General features: G+C 37.0%; 2 protein-coding genes across 2 annotated transcripts in view; one reads left to right on the forward strand and one right to left on the reverse strand.

Moving 5' to 3' along the window:
• Positions 1-1,470: 1,470 nt before the first annotated feature.
• On the reverse strand, positions 1,471-2,722 carry LOC103266947 (olfactory receptor 10J5). Its single transcript, XM_008064554.1, is given in 3 exon segments — positions 1,471-1,592; positions 1,893-2,601; positions 2,603-2,722. Coding segments are annotated over 3 exon segments (951 nt in total).
• Positions 2,723-15,693: 12,971 nt separating this feature from the next.
• APCS (amyloid P component, serum) overlaps positions 15,694-17,298 on the forward strand; it is a 44,746-nt gene continuing 43,141 nt past the window's right edge. Inside the window, exon 1 of the mRNA XM_021715801.1 lies at positions 15,694-15,817. Within this exon, the coding sequence (XP_021571476.1) occupies positions 15,754-15,817 (64 nt within the window). The 5' untranslated portion in view covers positions 15,694-15,753. The remainder of the gene's footprint in view (positions 15,818-17,298) is intronic.

Raw genomic sequence — 17,298 nt, forward strand, 5'->3', positions numbered from 1 at the left:
ACAATTATCATAATGCTATAAGAAAGGGATTGGAGCCTCAGCCTGTAATCCCGTGCTTTGGGAGGCTGAGGTGAGTGGATTGCCTGAGCCCGCGGGTTCGAGACCCACCTGGGCAATTTGGTGAGACCTTATCTCTACAATAAATCGAAAATTAGCCAGGTGTGGTAGTGCTTGCCTGTAGTTCCTGCTACTTGGAAGGCTGAGGTGGAGCCCAGCAGGTCAAGGCTGCAGTGGCCAGGAGTGGCCACTGCACTCCAGTCTGGGAAACAGAGTGAGACTCCAACTCAAAAAAAAAAAGAGGGGGGAGGATTGGCAGTAGTAAGAAACTGCCGCAGCAGTACACACCCCATCAGCAGGGTATCTGCATAAAAAACATTTGTATACCTAACCTGAATTATACCCCACATCTTTAAAATAAAACATTTTTTTAAAAAGCAGATATTTCCCAACTTGTCTCTTAGAAAATATCTTCTAACTATGTCTCAGAAGAGAGAAACTCTGGTGAGAAGATCCATTTTTTAAAAATTTCATGACTTTACCCACTGAAGATATTAAATAATATAGCACAGTTATATTTATTTGGTTACAAATAAGTATCTAGAGAAGAACGAAGTTTGCACTATTTACTAAGTGAATTGAAATTAATGTCATTTATCTTGGACTCTGAAATTAGCACAACTAATACCTAAGACAATAATGTCAATGGCACTGTAGCTACGGCGTATTGACTAAAATTCTAAAAAGCTACCATAGGCTGAAAACAGGAGTCTTTATGAAAAGTTAATCTGGATAAATATGCAGTTACAGAGAAATGCCACCAGTATGTTCTTTCCCTGCTTAGCTTCTAGCAAAAAGCAGAGATTTTTGCCTTGATTGCACAGAAGGAAAGAATGCACATATAAATTAATACTATTTAGAGCTAACATGGCTGGATAACAAAGAAGGGACTGAATCTTTTTTTTTGTAAAGATGTTCAGTTTTTTAATCAGCAAGAATTAAGGAAACTCTTTCTAAAATTACAGGGCACATGACTTAACTCCTGAAAAATGAAAGCCTTCCCTTTTGTACAAGAGATGAATGGAAGCTGCTCTCTCTGCAGCTTATTTTCATAAGACCCATGCCACCTATGTTCCCACTTTCTCTTCTCCACATTCCCTCACCCGACTAGGTCAAGGATTTGTCTGCCAGAGTTCCTGTAAAATAAGAGCCAAAAGGCATTTCAAAACCAAAATTTTCAAGCACAGAAACAAGTAGTCTTAATCCAGCTTGGAACATTTCTTGTACCTGGTAACAAAATTCACCAGAGCAGAAACTCTGCTTTCTGCCATCCCTAGGACACAGAAAAGAAAGCATTTCTATTCTCTGACATTATTATAAACAAACATTGTATTTGAAGAATGTATGTACTGTGGCATGTTTGTGAGTAGAGGACTATGGGCTAAAGGTGTCTTGACAAAATGATTCAATCTGTTAAGAAATATTTCTGCCCACAACTCTGGATAAGGCATCCTTGACATCCTTGTTTCTCAGACTATAAACAACAGGATTCAGAAGGGGAGTGATGATGGTGTAGGTTACAGAGATAAGAAGATCTTTTTCTTTTTTTTTTCTTTTTTTTTGAGCTGGAGTCTCACTCTGTCGCCCAGACTGGAGTGCAGTGGCCACTCCCGGCCACCACAGCCTTGACCTGCTGGGCTCCGGCGATCCTTCCGCCTCAGCCTTCCGAGTAGCCGGAATTACAGGCGCGTGCTACCACGCCCGGCTGATTTTTTTATTTATTGTAGAGATGAGGTCTTGCTGCCCAGGCGGGTCTCGAACCCGCGGGCTCAGGCAATCCACTCACCTCAGCCTCCCAAAGGCGCGGGATTACAGGCTGAGCCACCGAGCCCAGCTTAGAAGATCTTTTTCTACTGAGCTTTCTGATTTGGGCTTGAGGTAGGCAATGGGGGCACAGCCATAGTGGACAATGACCACGGTGAGGTGGGAGGCACAGGTGCCAAAAGTCTTTTTCCGTCCCCCAGCAAAGGCAATCTTAAGGATGGAGGAGATGATGAGGGTATAGGAGATAAAAATCAAGCATATGGGCACAAAAATCACAAATGAACTTACAACCTAATTGATTATCTCATTGATAGTGGTATCAATGCAAGAAAGTTTCATCACTGGGTAGATGGCACAGAAGAAGTGGTCCGCTATGGTGTCACAAAAGGGCACACTGAGCATGGCTGTCACATGGAGAACCGCCATAACCAGACCAGTGCCAAAAGATCCACACACCAGCTGGGTACATAGTCCTCTGCTCATGATGGTCATGTATCTCAGGGGCTTGCTGATGGCCACGTAGCGGCCATAGCTCATCACATTGAGCAGGAAACAATTGTTAATGACCAAGATGACAAAAAAGAACATTTGGGTTGTACAACCTGCCAAGGAGATGGTCTGATTATGAAAAATGAGACTGGAAAGCATTTGCGGGACAATGACCAGTGTGTACACCGTCACTGAACTAGCCAACATGCTCAGGAAGAAATACATTGGTGTGTGGAGATGGTGGTCAATGCGGATGATGGTCGCAATTATGATGTTACCAGCTAGCTTAATGCTACATTTTAATAATGTAGATGGTTAGAAAAACCATGAAGAGGGTTATCTGATGCTTTCCGAAACTAGAGAATCCCAAGAAGACGAATTCTGTCACTTCTGTGAAGTTCTTTCTCTGCATTCTGCTCTATCAGTGCCTGAAAGCAATAAAGGTAGTCATCAAGAAGAAAATTTGCATCAGTAATTGAACTTTAAAACAAAGAACAATGATATCTGAACTGAGACAGTGAGACTAGTTTTCTTCTTTTTGTCCTGCATGTGTGTAGTCTTGTACACGAAGAGAGACACCTACGTGTGCCTCTTTGAAGCTTATACATATGAACATTATCACTGAAGAACACTTTTTTGTGCTTAGAGAAAACCTCTGAGCATATACTCACCTCACAGACAGTATAGGATGTTAGAGAAAAGGAGCAGCAAGGAGAAAGTTGTGCTCTATACTTCAATAAATAATAGTATCCATCACTTAAACCCTCTTAACAAGGAGAAACACAGGTAAAATGTATGTCAAGAAAACTATAGGTGAATATTTTGAGAAAATAATGATATAGCAGTATGAAGTATTTAAGGAAGGCAGACTTTGTAGTCACTGGATTTGGTAACAGGATCACCAAAGACATTTTGCACAGTATTTCAGTTGAATTCTGAATGTATAAACTTGAATTTAGAGAAATAATATACCCAAATATATTGCACCCTCAAAACAGAACAACTACAACACAACTCATGTCACTAAAATTGATCACTCAAGTCTCACCAAAGAAATACTTTGCTGATTACAGCAGTCTTGTTGAGTGAAGTCAGGAAGAGAGATATATAATTAAGAAAACACTGACTAGTTTCCACTTTAATTATAAAGAATTAGGAGAACTTGAGGAGTAGAAAAGGGGATATAAGCTCCAGAGTTGAGAAAGAAGGGAGGAAGAAGAGTCTGTTAGCTGTTTGGAGTCAACTGGCTTATTTGTGTTTAAACATCTTGTGGACAGATAATTTGAGAAGCAAAAAAACTAGTCTCTTTTGTCATAATGTAAGCACATACAACCTGCATGGATAACATACATCTGATCTTGTGATTCCCTTTAATGATCATCTCATTGTACTCCTTCATTTTCAGAGTTACTTAAATAAGCTTTCTTTTCCACTTTCATAATTCCTTGAAAACTGGCTTCACCATGAAATTGTTTGCTATAATGTGACCAAAGATGTGTCCATTGCTAAAGCCAACGTACTTTGCTTTTTCTCCTTTTTCTCATTATTTTCTGCTTTGTTTGATACTACTAACCCTGTCTCAAGAAAACATTCTCTGATCTTGGTTTCCATGACATGATATCATTTTTCTCTCTTCTCAGTACTCATTTAGTTACTTTCCACAAATCTGTTCATTCTACCTATACCATAATTACACATGCTGTTCTCTGGTCAACCATTGACCCTTGGTCTGGGTTTTTTCTTTTTTTTCTCTTCATACTCTCCCTCTCAATTTTTTTGTCATCACTTCTATGTTGACAGCTCTCAAATCTCTATTTCCATCACCAATATTTTTCTTACATCTCCTTCTTGATTTTTCTACTTGTGTTTCTTGCAATCATAATACATTTTATATTTTTGAAAACAAACTAAACATCAATATTTATATTCTTATATTCAGGAAAAAATGCTCTTTATATCAATTCTTCTGTCCTCCTCAATGACCTTGACATTATTTTGTCAATTGGGATCAGTATTTTGGAAAACACATCTACTTTGACATCATATTTAGTGATTTTTTTTTCCTTAAAGTATGTCTGTTGTCTAAATTCATTTCTAGATTCACAATGACCCATTTAAGATTAGGGTATCAAGTCATCTAGAAAGAATAATAAAACATATTTACATTCTAAAAATTATATGAATACTCAGAGGAGCAAATATGTTCCTCCTTGAGAAAGAGGTACAAAGTTAAATAACTTACACTATTTTATTTTAGCACTATGGTAATCAAGATGGTATGGTATTGGTTCAAGGATAGACAATAGAACAAAATGGAGAGTCCAAAACTAGACCCACATATATATGGTCAACTGATACAAAGAATCATCTTCTAAAGTGCTAAGGTATCTCAATGATAGTATTTTCAACAAATGTTGCTGGAACAACTGAATGTCTTATGGGGAAAAAACCTCAAACCTTATTTCATCTTATACATGAAAATAACTCAAAATGAATCACAGACATATATAAAAGATAAAGCTATACAAATTCTAGACAAAAATAAGGGATAAAATATTCATGACCTTGAAATGAGCAAAGAGTTCCTAGCTATGAAACAAAAAACATAAACCAAAAAAGAACAAAATCACAAATTGAAGTTTATCATAATCAAAAGCTTCTACTCTTCAAAAGATGCTGCTAGAAAAATGAAAAGGCAACCACAGGCTAAGGGAAAATATTCACCATAGACATATCTAAAATTATAACCAGAATATGTAAAGAATTCTTACAACTCAATGATAAGGCACATTTTAATGGCAAAATATTGGAACAGACACTTTTCAAAGGAAGATTTAGAAATGATCAGTAAGTACATGGAAGGATGCTCTACATCATTCGCCATAAAAAAATGTAAAATAAAACCATGATGAGATGCCACTACAAACCCACTGGAATGACTACAATTAGAAAGCCTAACAACACTTACTGTTGGCAAGGAAGTAAAGGAACTGGCACTCTTAAACATTGCTGGTGGGAATGTAAAACGGTATCACCAATTTGGAGAATAATTTGGCAGTATTTTAGAAAGTTAAACATATATTTACTCCATGACTCAGTGATTTTTTTATGTGTTTTCACAATAGAAATAAAAACATGTGTTCACCTAGAGATATGTATAAGTGAATGTCCCTAGCAGCTTTTTTCCTAAAATCTAAAACTGCAAATAACCCAAATAAAAAATTTTAATATGGCCACATAATTAAATGCTGCTCAGCAATAAAATGAACAAATTATTAATACAAACAGTAACATGGTTGAATCTTTAAAACATAAGGCTGAATCAAAGAAATTAGACACAAAAGAGTTAAATCGGTATGATTCTATTTACATGCAGCTCTAGGAAACACAAATCTAATTTATGCTGCCAGAAAAAAACAGATCAGTGGTTGCCAGAATTGACTCGAAAAGAACACAAAGGAACTTACTGGGGTGAAAGTAATGTTCTTAATCACATTGGTGGTAACATGAATCTATGAATTTATCAGAATTCACCAAAATATATACATAAAATTTTTGAACTTTGTTACATTATGTTTAGTGTATTAAATTGCACTGTATTATACCATCTCATAGTATATAATGTATTGTATCACACTATATTGTTATGTGTTGTATTATACTTTATCAAAGTTGATTTTTAAAAATATTCTCATCTGGCCATGAAAAAGATTTTATCCCTACAAATCTGTTATGCTAGACTTACAATACTTTAAGTGAGTTTATTATAATGCAAAAAAAATTGAAATTGGTTGAGGCTTGGAAAATCTGGAAGCTGATCTGGAGTCTGTCATTGTCAAAATGTAGTCTGAGGTAAATCTCTTATCTCTGTGACTCTATGGCCTCAATTGCAAAATGAAGGGCTTAAAGTAGACTGCCTCTGTATTCAGATATACTATTTATGTATCATTTCTCTGATTTGGTAAACACACTTCTGCTGGGCTGATAAGGCATGGCACCTTTTTACATAGTCAATTCACCATCTTCACTGTCTCTTCCTCCACAGACAGGCCAACCTCCCCAGGGTCTAGGAACATTCTGATGACTATGGTCAAATCTGTGCCAGTGTTGATATATATTTTTTTCTTTTCTGGGATGTCTTTTCTTGTCTGCTCCCCACCGAGATTCCAGGACCTCGGTGCCTAGAAGCACACGCCACTCCCCACCCCAATAAATTATTGACATAAAGCTCTCAAATAAAATTATTATGTATTACCATTCTTGGCTTAAGTGAAGAATTTTCAATCTACCAAACTGGAATAGATTTGCTTTTAATTTTTAAAGGGGTTCATTAGGAGTCTTTCAAGACTCAGCTCTTTGCCTAGCACCTTCATAGATCCTCTCACAACAACCCCGTTTCTCACTTCTATCCCTTTCCAAAAGCCTATACTTCATTCAGGGCTGCAGCTAGCTTGCACTGGCTACACATAGCAGATTGCACACATCTCTTTTCAGCTGCATATTTGGTAACACCATATCGGTAGACTGAAATCTGTTGTGGAGAAATAGTCTTATTTCAGAAGTTGACAACCATGATTTTTTTCCCTCTGGAGAGCTGATTGTTACACATTTACCAACACACCACTGCCTTCATCCCTGTAACACATAGTGTATGTCGTTCAATCTATTCTGTCTTAGGTTGTTGTCTGTTGTCTCCTGTTTGTCACACTTTTTTCCCAAATGAGATTTTAAACTCTTTTGAAAAGTGACAGAACTTCTAAATCTTCTGATTCACTCAGAGAAGCCCTTAAATAAGTACTGATTGGTTGTTGGAAGAGTATGAAGAATCTATCATTCTAATCACACTATAATTGGGGCTCAATTTACCAAGGAGACAGACTAGCTACCCACAAAAATATCAGAATCCAAACAATAAGGGTGTAGAATTTGGGGGTAAATCTCAGTGTTTTCCCACTCAATCCTCTTTCACATTTTCCCACAGGGGATAGGATAACAGTGAGAATCTAAAACAACCTTGGGAGAAACAAAAATGCTGCACGGGAGAGGGAAGAGTCGATTTTGATCTAGTGACCAATGGTCTGGAACCCAGCAGGGACAATTTTCTGAGTTGTCAGTAGGTGACAGCTGACTTTTCCAACTCCCTATCTTTGCTAGTTGGTAAATGTGTTCACTGTCTAGATTGAGAAATTAAAGCATAATGTTAGCAAGATACTCCTATGCACCATTACCATTACCTCTGGGTCCTCTCTTTTTCTTGTTATTGTGTAGATTTAAAGATCATTATCTCTTGAATCGAGTAGCTTGAGTCAAGTCCCATCTCTACCATATAACCATGAAACCTTGAGTAACTTGTTTAGCCTCGCCATCCCTCATTCTCATCGGTAAACAGGGTAACAAAATTATCGACTTCAGAGGAGTATTATGAGGGTTAAGTGGTACAACCTATTCAAAGCACTTAGCACAAGGTAGATATTCAATAATTGACATCTTTTAAAATTATCCTTGGTGTTGTTCTTTAATAGGAAGATGTTATCAAATATTTTTTAAGTCAACAAAAACAAAGCAAAGCAAACAGTATGAGACAATGAAATATAAGAAGAGAAGGACAGGGAGAGGAAGGATGCAAGGAACAAAGAGAGAGAGATGTGTAGGGCATCCTTTTGGGAAAATAAGAGCTCTGAAACACACTAATAAAGTGAAGAGTTAGTGCAGTGAATGTTTTATTTATGAAGAGTATATACCAAATAAAAGCAAAAATACAAAAGTTTGGAGATGGAAAGAGATGAAAGAAGCTATTACAGAATTATTGGATATTTATAAGAAATAATGTACTTTTTATTTAAACCTAAATGAACTTGTGAGAGAAAAGGAAAGAATTTATCTGAATGGACATAGAGTCTATAATATTGAGTGGTCTTTCACAGAAACAAAAAACTGAGTATCACATATTCTCAATCCTAAATGGAACTTGAACAATTATCATAATACTGTAAGAAAAGGATTGGCAGTAGCAGGAAACTCCCGGGGTGAAGGGCAGGGGAAGCAGGATTGGCAGTAGTGGGAATCTGCCTGGGGCAGAGGGGGGCATACCTCATCACCAAGGGTACCTGCATAATGAACATTTGTATATCTAACCCTGAATTGTATCCCATGTCTTTAAAATAAAAAAGGAAAAAAAATAAAGAATTACTAATTATCACATTGAAAAAATTTTCCAATGTAAAAAAAAAATGAAATTTTAAAAACAAAAAATAAATAAATAAAATCTGCACTTATCTCCTAAAAATTGATGCCACATATAAATGACACTTGCAGAAAATGAACAAATAAACAAACACGATGGTTTCTTCTCCAGAGACCTTGAAACATAAGTAAATCCTAAAATGCCAGGTATGGATAAAATGATCTCCTTAAAAATCTGTGACTAGTATAGCTTTCTGAAAAATGGAAAGAAAATCTTTTATCATAAGATGAATGTGGGAAAGAATTTGCAAGGCTTTGCTTTTAGGACTTGAGCCCAACTGGCATGTCTGTGACATTTTCCATCTAGAGTCCCAGATCCTGTCCCAGGATAGGTATAGGAACAAGTGGGACTAGTGCCTGCCTAAGCTAAGAAAGACAGATAAATATCCCCCAACGACTCTCGAATCTTGTCTGATAGTGTCTACAAAAAACAAAAAAACAAAAGACCTGATGTCTTTTAAAGGACATATAATCTTACAATCACTTACTTCTCCAGATAGACTGTAGATTATAGAAAGAGTGGCATGTGACAATCCTATTGGTCTCCCTAACTCTGAAAACTATGTTTATGGGAAGAGGAGCATAAGCTCCTATAAATTTAGAGACCAGAAGGGGAGTCTCTGAGGAAAAGTCATGTAGTCTACACTTCCTCTCCTGGGTCTCTTTTTCTCAAAACTTTCTAAGTATCTCAAGGGAACCAATAGAGTCAGACTCCAGACAGATGTCAAGGGATCTTATTAAAAATGAGAATTTTAAAATTTCCCAGTGGTTGGTATTTTGAGATTTCTAAAGCCATTCTCTCAAATGGTTTCTCTTCCCATTATTTTTTTTATTTCATTGAGGGAGGTGTCATACGTATGAGACAAGAACTGTTGTCTTTACATTAGGGTGGATTAGTCTCTGGAGTGTTTCCAAGGTAGAGGACACTGTGTGAGTAAGTAAAATTTAGTATTTCCCAAAGACACACATTTATTAATAAATTTAATTTCAGCAGGGTAAGTGTTCCTAGAAAATCATAGACTATTAGCAGTTAGACTCCTTCTAGAAGACTTTCCATTGGGTATATCAAGTTCCTGGTATCTAGAGTTCTTTATTTTCACACAGTACCAATTCGCTTTAACTGATGCGAGTTCCTTTCCCCTGCACATCTCTCAGGGTTGTTCTGAAACTGAAGTAAGTTATGTTTTAATTTTTCCATTTGACTTGTATTGATTGTTTACTTTTTTACATGGAAGTTATGAAACAGTGAAAAGACTTCTATGTACTTTTAAATCCTTCTTATAACACAAGACCATTCCATCAGCTTAGAATTGTGCACTTTTAATTTAGTGCATGCACGCAGCAGGATCATAATCAAGTAGCCACATCAACTACAGCACCTGTTTCCATCCGGTACAGTTAAATGTCCTGAAACTTCCACAGCATTTCAATGGAAGTCAGAATAAAGAATTCCTGAGTCAGTCCCAAATTCTGTTTTACCTCATGTTTCCAATTCAGTAACCTCTTAATTCAGTCTTCCTCAAGTTCATAGTGACCTTGATATTTTGCATAACTCTTAGCATTTTAGAAGTTATCTGAAGCATATTTTAAATCCTTTAGTTAATCATCAGTTATCTACATGATTTCTGTCTTTCTCCTAGCCTAGATCTTTTTCAACTTTTCTATCTATTCCCCCAACATGTATTTATACTTTTATTTTAACAAAATTTCAGACTTATGGAAAAGTTGTGAGTATAATACAAGAAACTACTGTAACCATTTTCCTAGATTTGCCAATTGTTTTCCTTTTGCCTTATTTGCCTCATTATCACTAACTCTAAATTATAGGAAAGTAAGTTGGAGTCACCATGTCCCTCTACTTTTAAATAATTTAGTGGGTGTTTCCTAAGGAAAAGGAAATTATCTTATATACCATAATTAAATTATAAAGAACCACTTATAAATTACTAAGTCAAGAACCACTGTCTCACCTAAACACTTGATGCCAGAAAACATATATTAAGACGTAAAGTTCAGTCTTCCACATCATAATTCCAATGCTTTCCTTTGTGAAATAAAATAATCTCTGTTCTTTCTCTGGTTCCTGCTGGTCCTGTTATTGCTTTCCCTCAAGGCCTTGAGACAAAATGACCTATTACAGGAAATAAAGGATAGGAGAAGCATTAGAGAACCCTTCACCTTATCTTACCTCCTATTACCTTCCCATCTCCCATCTGATCAAGAACATTGTTCCTAAAGAGGCTGTTTTCTTCAGAGTGACTGATCACCCAATATGAATGTCCATTTAGAAACTCTGAAAATTCTTATCTCAATTTTTTCCATGACCTACATAATTTCTCTTACTTTCCTCTTGACCATCTCTCATCTATCTTTCCATGCAAGATTGAGTGCCATTTTTTCTCCCCAAATTCTTCTCTTCTTATTTTTCTTAAACTTACCGAAAAGTGAAAGTACAGTAACTTTTTTTAACCATCAGATAGTAAGTTGCTGACACAAATGTTATGACCCTTAAATATCTTTGTATTTCCTACAAAGACATTCTCCTATGCAACCAAAAAAGAAATAATCAAAAATCAGAAAATTAGTGTTGATTCATAATTACCACCTAATCCACAGATCTCATTAAATATTTTTTCATGTGTCAATCAATTATACTATAATAGAAGAATCTAACTCAAATTTTGAAGTTTTCATTTATTGGCTTTCTTGTTAATCTCATTCAATCTAGAAAAGTCCCTCAGATTTGTTTTTTTATTAAATGGACACTTTGAAATATTACAGGCCGGTTATTTTGTTAAATCTTCCTAAATTTTAGTAGTTCTGATGATTTTTCATGGTTAAATTCATGTTATGGTTTGTTGGTGGGATGGAAGGGATGCTGTGTTTTTCATTTCATGCTATCAAGAGGAACCTGATTCTAAATTATCATTTCTAATCATGTTTGTTTGATCACTTTATTAAGTAAGTGAAAATCAAGATTCTCTACTTAGAAGTCACATTTTTTCATTTTAAATTAATAAACATAGTTTCAAACTGTGTAAATAGCCTATTCTTCATACAAGTTTTTTTATTATTTATTCATCTGTATCATTTTAGAGTCATGGTTTATTATTTTAGTCAATGAATTATAATTGTTTCATTGCATATATTCATGTTCAAATTACTCCCAGTATGGTCAGTGGGATCCCCATTAAGCTGGCTTTGGTGGCCGTTTAACAGGTCTTTATTATCACTAAGCATCAGGGAAAGGGAAATGTAAATCAAAGCCATAATAAGATATCACTTCACACCTGTCAGAATGACTATTTCTATAAAAAAAATAACAAGCATTAGCGAGGATGTGGAGAAATTGGAACCCTTATACACTGTTGGTGGAAATGTAAAATGCTAGAGTTGCTTTGGAAAACAGTATGTAGTCTTTTCAAAATATTAAAATGGACTACCATAGGATCGAGCAATCCCACTTGGGGAATATATCCAAAAGAATATAAATCAGGATTTCAAAGAGATATCTGCACTTCCATGTTTATTGTAGCGTTATCCACAATAGCCAAGACATGGAAACAACTTAAATGCCCTCACTGAATGAGTGGACAAAGAAAATGTGGTATATGCATACATTAAAATATTATTCAGTCTTAAAAAAATTCTGTCATATGTGAAACATAGGTCAACCTGTAAGATATTATCCCAAGTGAAATAAGGCAGTCATGATTTCACCCACATGAAGAAACTAGAATAGTCAAACTCACAGAAACTCATTTTAAAGTAAAAAAATTTTTTTAAAAATGTAAAATAGTGGTTACAGGGGCTGGGGAGAGTGAGAAATGAGAACAATTACCGACTGGACATGGTGACTTACACCTGTAATCCCAACACTTTGGAAGGCTGTGGGAGGATGACCTGAGACTAAGAGTTCAAGACCAGCCTGGGCTACATAGGGAGACTGTGTCTCTCTACTCAAAGAAAATAAATTATCCAGGAGTGGTGGCATGCACTTGCAGTCCCGGCTGCTCAGGGGGCTGAGATAGAAAGATTGCCTGAGCCCAGAAGGTTGAGGTTGCAGTGAGCCATAATTGTGCCATAGCGCTCTAGACTGGGAGACAGAGTGAAACTCTGACTCCAAAAAAACTTATACACAGATTAGAATTACAGCTTATTTAATTCAATAAAATATTTACTGAGTTCCTACTATTTATAAAACAAAGTACTAGGTGATGGATGGAATAAAGAAAAGAAGGACAAAATAAGGACCTTTTTATTTGTAGAGCTGTTTAGATGACACCGTTTTACATATATAAACACCTGCAGTATGAGACAGAATATTGCATTACCAGAAACACGTCATAATAATAACAATAATGATTCTGTAGCACTTACTATGCACAAAGCACTCTGCTAAGTGCACGGTGTACATCACTAGTCACTAAAACCCCATGAATGTGAATGGTTATATTTCCGTTTCATACACAACAAACTGTAAGTTCAAAAAGTTTGAACGCTTGCCTAAGTTACCATATTTAGAAAATGAGAAAGCAAGGTTTAGAACCCAGGTTTGTCTGATTCCAATGCCTCTGTACTTCATCACTATGACATTCAGAAGATGGAAATATACCAATTTATCAGAAGATTGAGAAAAACCTCATGAAGGAGATGACAAGTTAAATAGACTCTTAAGAACCACTGGAAGATGTCTATGGTCATATTACCCTTTAAAAAAAGAAAAAAAAACATTGGAGTTTTAGAAGCGGAAAAACTACTTCAGTTATAAAGAAGAGAATGGGTCAAAGTATTTAAAAGGAGAGACCCAGGGCATAAATAGAAGACTGTCACCACACAATAGATTTATGGAGAAAGCAAAGCCAGATCCGTGGATTGGGAAAGAATTACGAATGGCTCACTCAAAATTCAAAAGGTAGCCTAGGCCAATCCCAACTCTAAACTTTACTCGGACTTTCAGAGGAAAAACAATATGAGAAACTGCTTTGAGAACATGACAGTTTGGGTCTGATCAGCTCTGAGGATTAAAATAAGAGAAATAAGATTATAGGTAGCTTGGGTAGCAGTTATTGAATCAAAAAAATCCCTCCAAGAAGGTCGGAAGAAAAGATGAAGAACAGAGGATGAGATGCTGGCAAAAAGGAAAAAGGGAGTGGCCAGAATTAGTCACAATAAGGTACAGAGCAGTTTAATAGGATTAAAGAAGTAGAATAAACGGGATAATAAATATCCAAATATATTTAAAATATTTAAAACGGTGTATTCTAAGCCAAATATGAGTCACCTAGGTCCATAGCACAGTCCCAAGAGATCCTGAGAACACATGCCCAAAATGGTTGAATTGCAGCTTGGCTTTTTATATTTTTAGGAAGACAGAAGTTACAAGGAAAACCATAAATCAATAAATGTGAGACTTACATTGTTTGGGTCTGGAAAGACAAGACATCTGCAAGTGGGGGCAAACTTATAGGTTATAGGTGAATTCAAAGATTTTCTCATCGGCAATTGATAGAGTTAAGCTCTGTCTAAAGAATTTTAAATCAGTAAATGAAATGCTTGAGCTAAGATAAAGGGAATTGTGGAAGTCAAGATTCTTCTTATGCACATAACGCCCCTAGTAGCAAGCTTATATGTTTTAAATGGTGTTCTCTACAGATGCAAATTTCCCCAAGGGATGGTTTTGCAATGTCACTTCAAAATACATCAAACAAATATTTGTGGGTAAAATATTTTTGTTTCTTTTAGAGTTTGCTATCTGCCATGTGGCCCTATACTAAAGTCAGATTGAAATTTTGTACCTTATGGTCACAAAGTCTGTGTTGTCAATCTTATGATCTCTATTTTAATACTATTCAGTTTTGCCTAGAACTCTACAAGGAATGGCATGTAGAGTTCTAGGCAAAACTGAATAGCATTAATATTCTTTAGACAGAGCTTAACTCTATCAATTGCCAATGAGAAAATCTTTGAATTCACCTATGACCTAAAGTTCAACCCCACTTGCAGATGTCTTGTCTTTCCAGACCCAAACAAGATATGTCTAACCTCCTTTCCCACTGTGGCCTTGGATTTAGTTTTTCAATTCTTTCTTGGCCCAGAGCAGGTCTGTTCAGTTGATTGTAGGAGCTCAAATTTTATTTTTGATTTACAAGTCTGAAATCTTGGAAAAAGAACAAGGTTGAGTTATTATAACTCCAATAATGACCATTTAACTATAGGGAGATGAAGATCACTGGATATAGCCCATCAGGAAAGTTATGAAAACAAAATCTACATACTTTGTAGCACACAATAGAGGTTCACAAAAAACTGTGTTTAGTGAATGCATGTATGAATAAACGTTATGAAAGTATCACCATACATGGTTACTGAACTTCACTTTAAAGACCTGGGGGCAGAAAAGAACTAACTGTAAGTTATGTGCTGAGATCTTTGAGTACTGTGAATGAGTATCTGGGAGATCAAGTAATTATGAGAAAGAAAGAAAAAGACAGGTAAGAGATGGTTAGGACAATTATTCAGAAACCAGAGAGGATGTCCTCCATTTTTCTGAATCTCCTTAGCAAAGTACTGTCATATCATACTAAATTAATAGGGGGAGGGAGTAGATTTTCAGCAAAAAGCAGAATCTCAGAATTCCCTACACAGAGAAGACTACTTTATAGGACTAGAAAAGAAAGAAAAGGCCTTGTTCCCACAGTCCTCGAGAGACCTGAGCTCAAGAAGTCCCTCCAGATAGCTCAGGAGCACCTGGAAGAGCACATACTCCACAGACAGAAGGGAGAGCTGACTGACGTCCTGCTAACATAGCCAGCCCAATCCCTCATTTCATCTATAAGCTGCAGCTCTGCAACCACTCTCTTCCCAGCAATGAAATCTAGGTCACAAGAGTTGATGCTCTAGCAGTCATTTGTGTCTAATAAATAACTCCCATTGATTTTCCAACCCAGAGCCTCACCACTCCTTCCCCATCAGCAACTCTGATTGTTGGCACCAAGGAGCAGGCCTGGAAAATCATTCACATATTATTGGTGCTCTCCATCCCCCTTCCTCACCCAAGGTAAATATAAAACCTGAATAGCCTGAGGTCTAAGAATGTGACTCCATAACTGAGTCAGAAGCTGGGTGGACACAACCACAGTGCTGCCTGACACTCTTATCCGGTCACTGCTGCTACTATAACAGCCCTAGGCCAGGAATATGGACAAACTGATGCTTTGGGTCTCTGTCCTCACCGGCATCCTGGAAGCCTTTGCTCAGACAGGTAGGGAAGTCAGGGGTATATGAGTACGTGTGAGAGGGTAGGTGGGGACAGGAGGGATAGAAAATGGGAAGGAAAGACAACTTTGCTGAATACAAGATTGAATTTGTGATGATTTTTTTGCTCACATTTTGGGTGAAGATTATTTCATTTTTTTCTCTCACAGACATGAGTGGAAAGATGTTTGTTTTTCCTAAAGAATCTAATGATGCTCATGTGAGCTTGATCACACAGCTGAAGGAACCACTGCAGAACTTCACCGTATGCCTTCGTGCTTACACTGACCTCTCCCGTGGCTACAGCCTCTTCTCCTACAGCATCCAGGCCAAGAGCAATGAAATTGTCATTTTTAAGCCTAGAATTGGAGAGTACAGATTTATCATTGGAGGTAACGAGATTTTCTCCAGGGTCTGTGAGCAGTTCCTTGACCCGATGCACTTCTGCGCCAGCTGGGAGTCCTCCTCAGGCATTGCTGAGCTCTGGGTCAATGGGAAGCCTTTGGTGAGGAAGGGACTGAGGCAAGGTTATTCTGTGGGAACTCACCCCAAGATTGTCCTGGGACAGAAGCAGGATTCCTATGGAGGCAAGTTTGTTAAGGACCAGTCCTTTGTAGGCGAGATTGGGGATTTGTACATGTGGGACTCTGTGTTGTCCCCAGAAGAGATCCGGTTCGTTTTTCAGGGTATCTACATCAAACCCAATATCCTGGACTGGCGAGCACTGAACTATAAGATTCAGGGTTATGTGGCCATCAAACCCCACAAGTGGAGTTGAAGATCTGAGAAGGACAAAATTACTGGGAAGGAAGTCACCAACAAGAAAGATCAGCTCTGGAGACAATTCTTCATACTTCATGGCCATTGCTCTTTTCTTCTTTGAATTTTCTATCCAACAGTTTCATTTACAATAAAAGTACAATGCCTCCTAGCATTTGTTCAGCATTTTTTCGTGGCCCAAAACATTTCTCATTTGAAAGTCATATTTTTGGATTTGAAAATTTTTTGGAAAATGGAGAACAACCAGGATATAATAAACTTAAAACTTGGAGCAAGGGGGTGGTGAGGAAAGTAAAGGCTTAACACTTGATTAGTAATAGAAGCTTTTAGACTTTCCATTTAACAGGGCTTATTCTTATTTTACTCACAATTTTTTATTTGTGTGGAATCCAATTAAAACCTACCAAATTGGATTTCCAGGTCACAGCTAAGAGAAATAAAAGTTAGAACAGTTCTGGAGTTGCTTTACTCATGAAAAGCTCTTGCACTTTCTTTCTGTGTGGCATATCCCCAGACCTGTTCTAATAAAACCAGGGAAGCAGGACTATTTGAGACCATGTAGTCCGAGGCAAATCTTCACATCCGCTAACGCCAAGAACACCGTATGTAAGTGATGATCTTAACAGTGTCCCAACGTCGTAATTAAAAAAGTATTATGGCCGGGCTCAGTGGCTCAGCCTGTAATCCCGCGCCTTTGGGAGGCTGAGG

Source organism: Carlito syrichta, unplaced genomic scaffold (assembly GCF_000164805.1).
Source record: "Carlito syrichta isolate Samal-C Ts95f unplaced genomic scaffold, Tarsius_syrichta-2.0.1 Scaffold307691, whole genome shotgun sequence".
Taxonomy (NCBI): domain Eukaryota; kingdom Metazoa; phylum Chordata; class Mammalia; order Primates; family Tarsiidae; genus Carlito; species Carlito syrichta.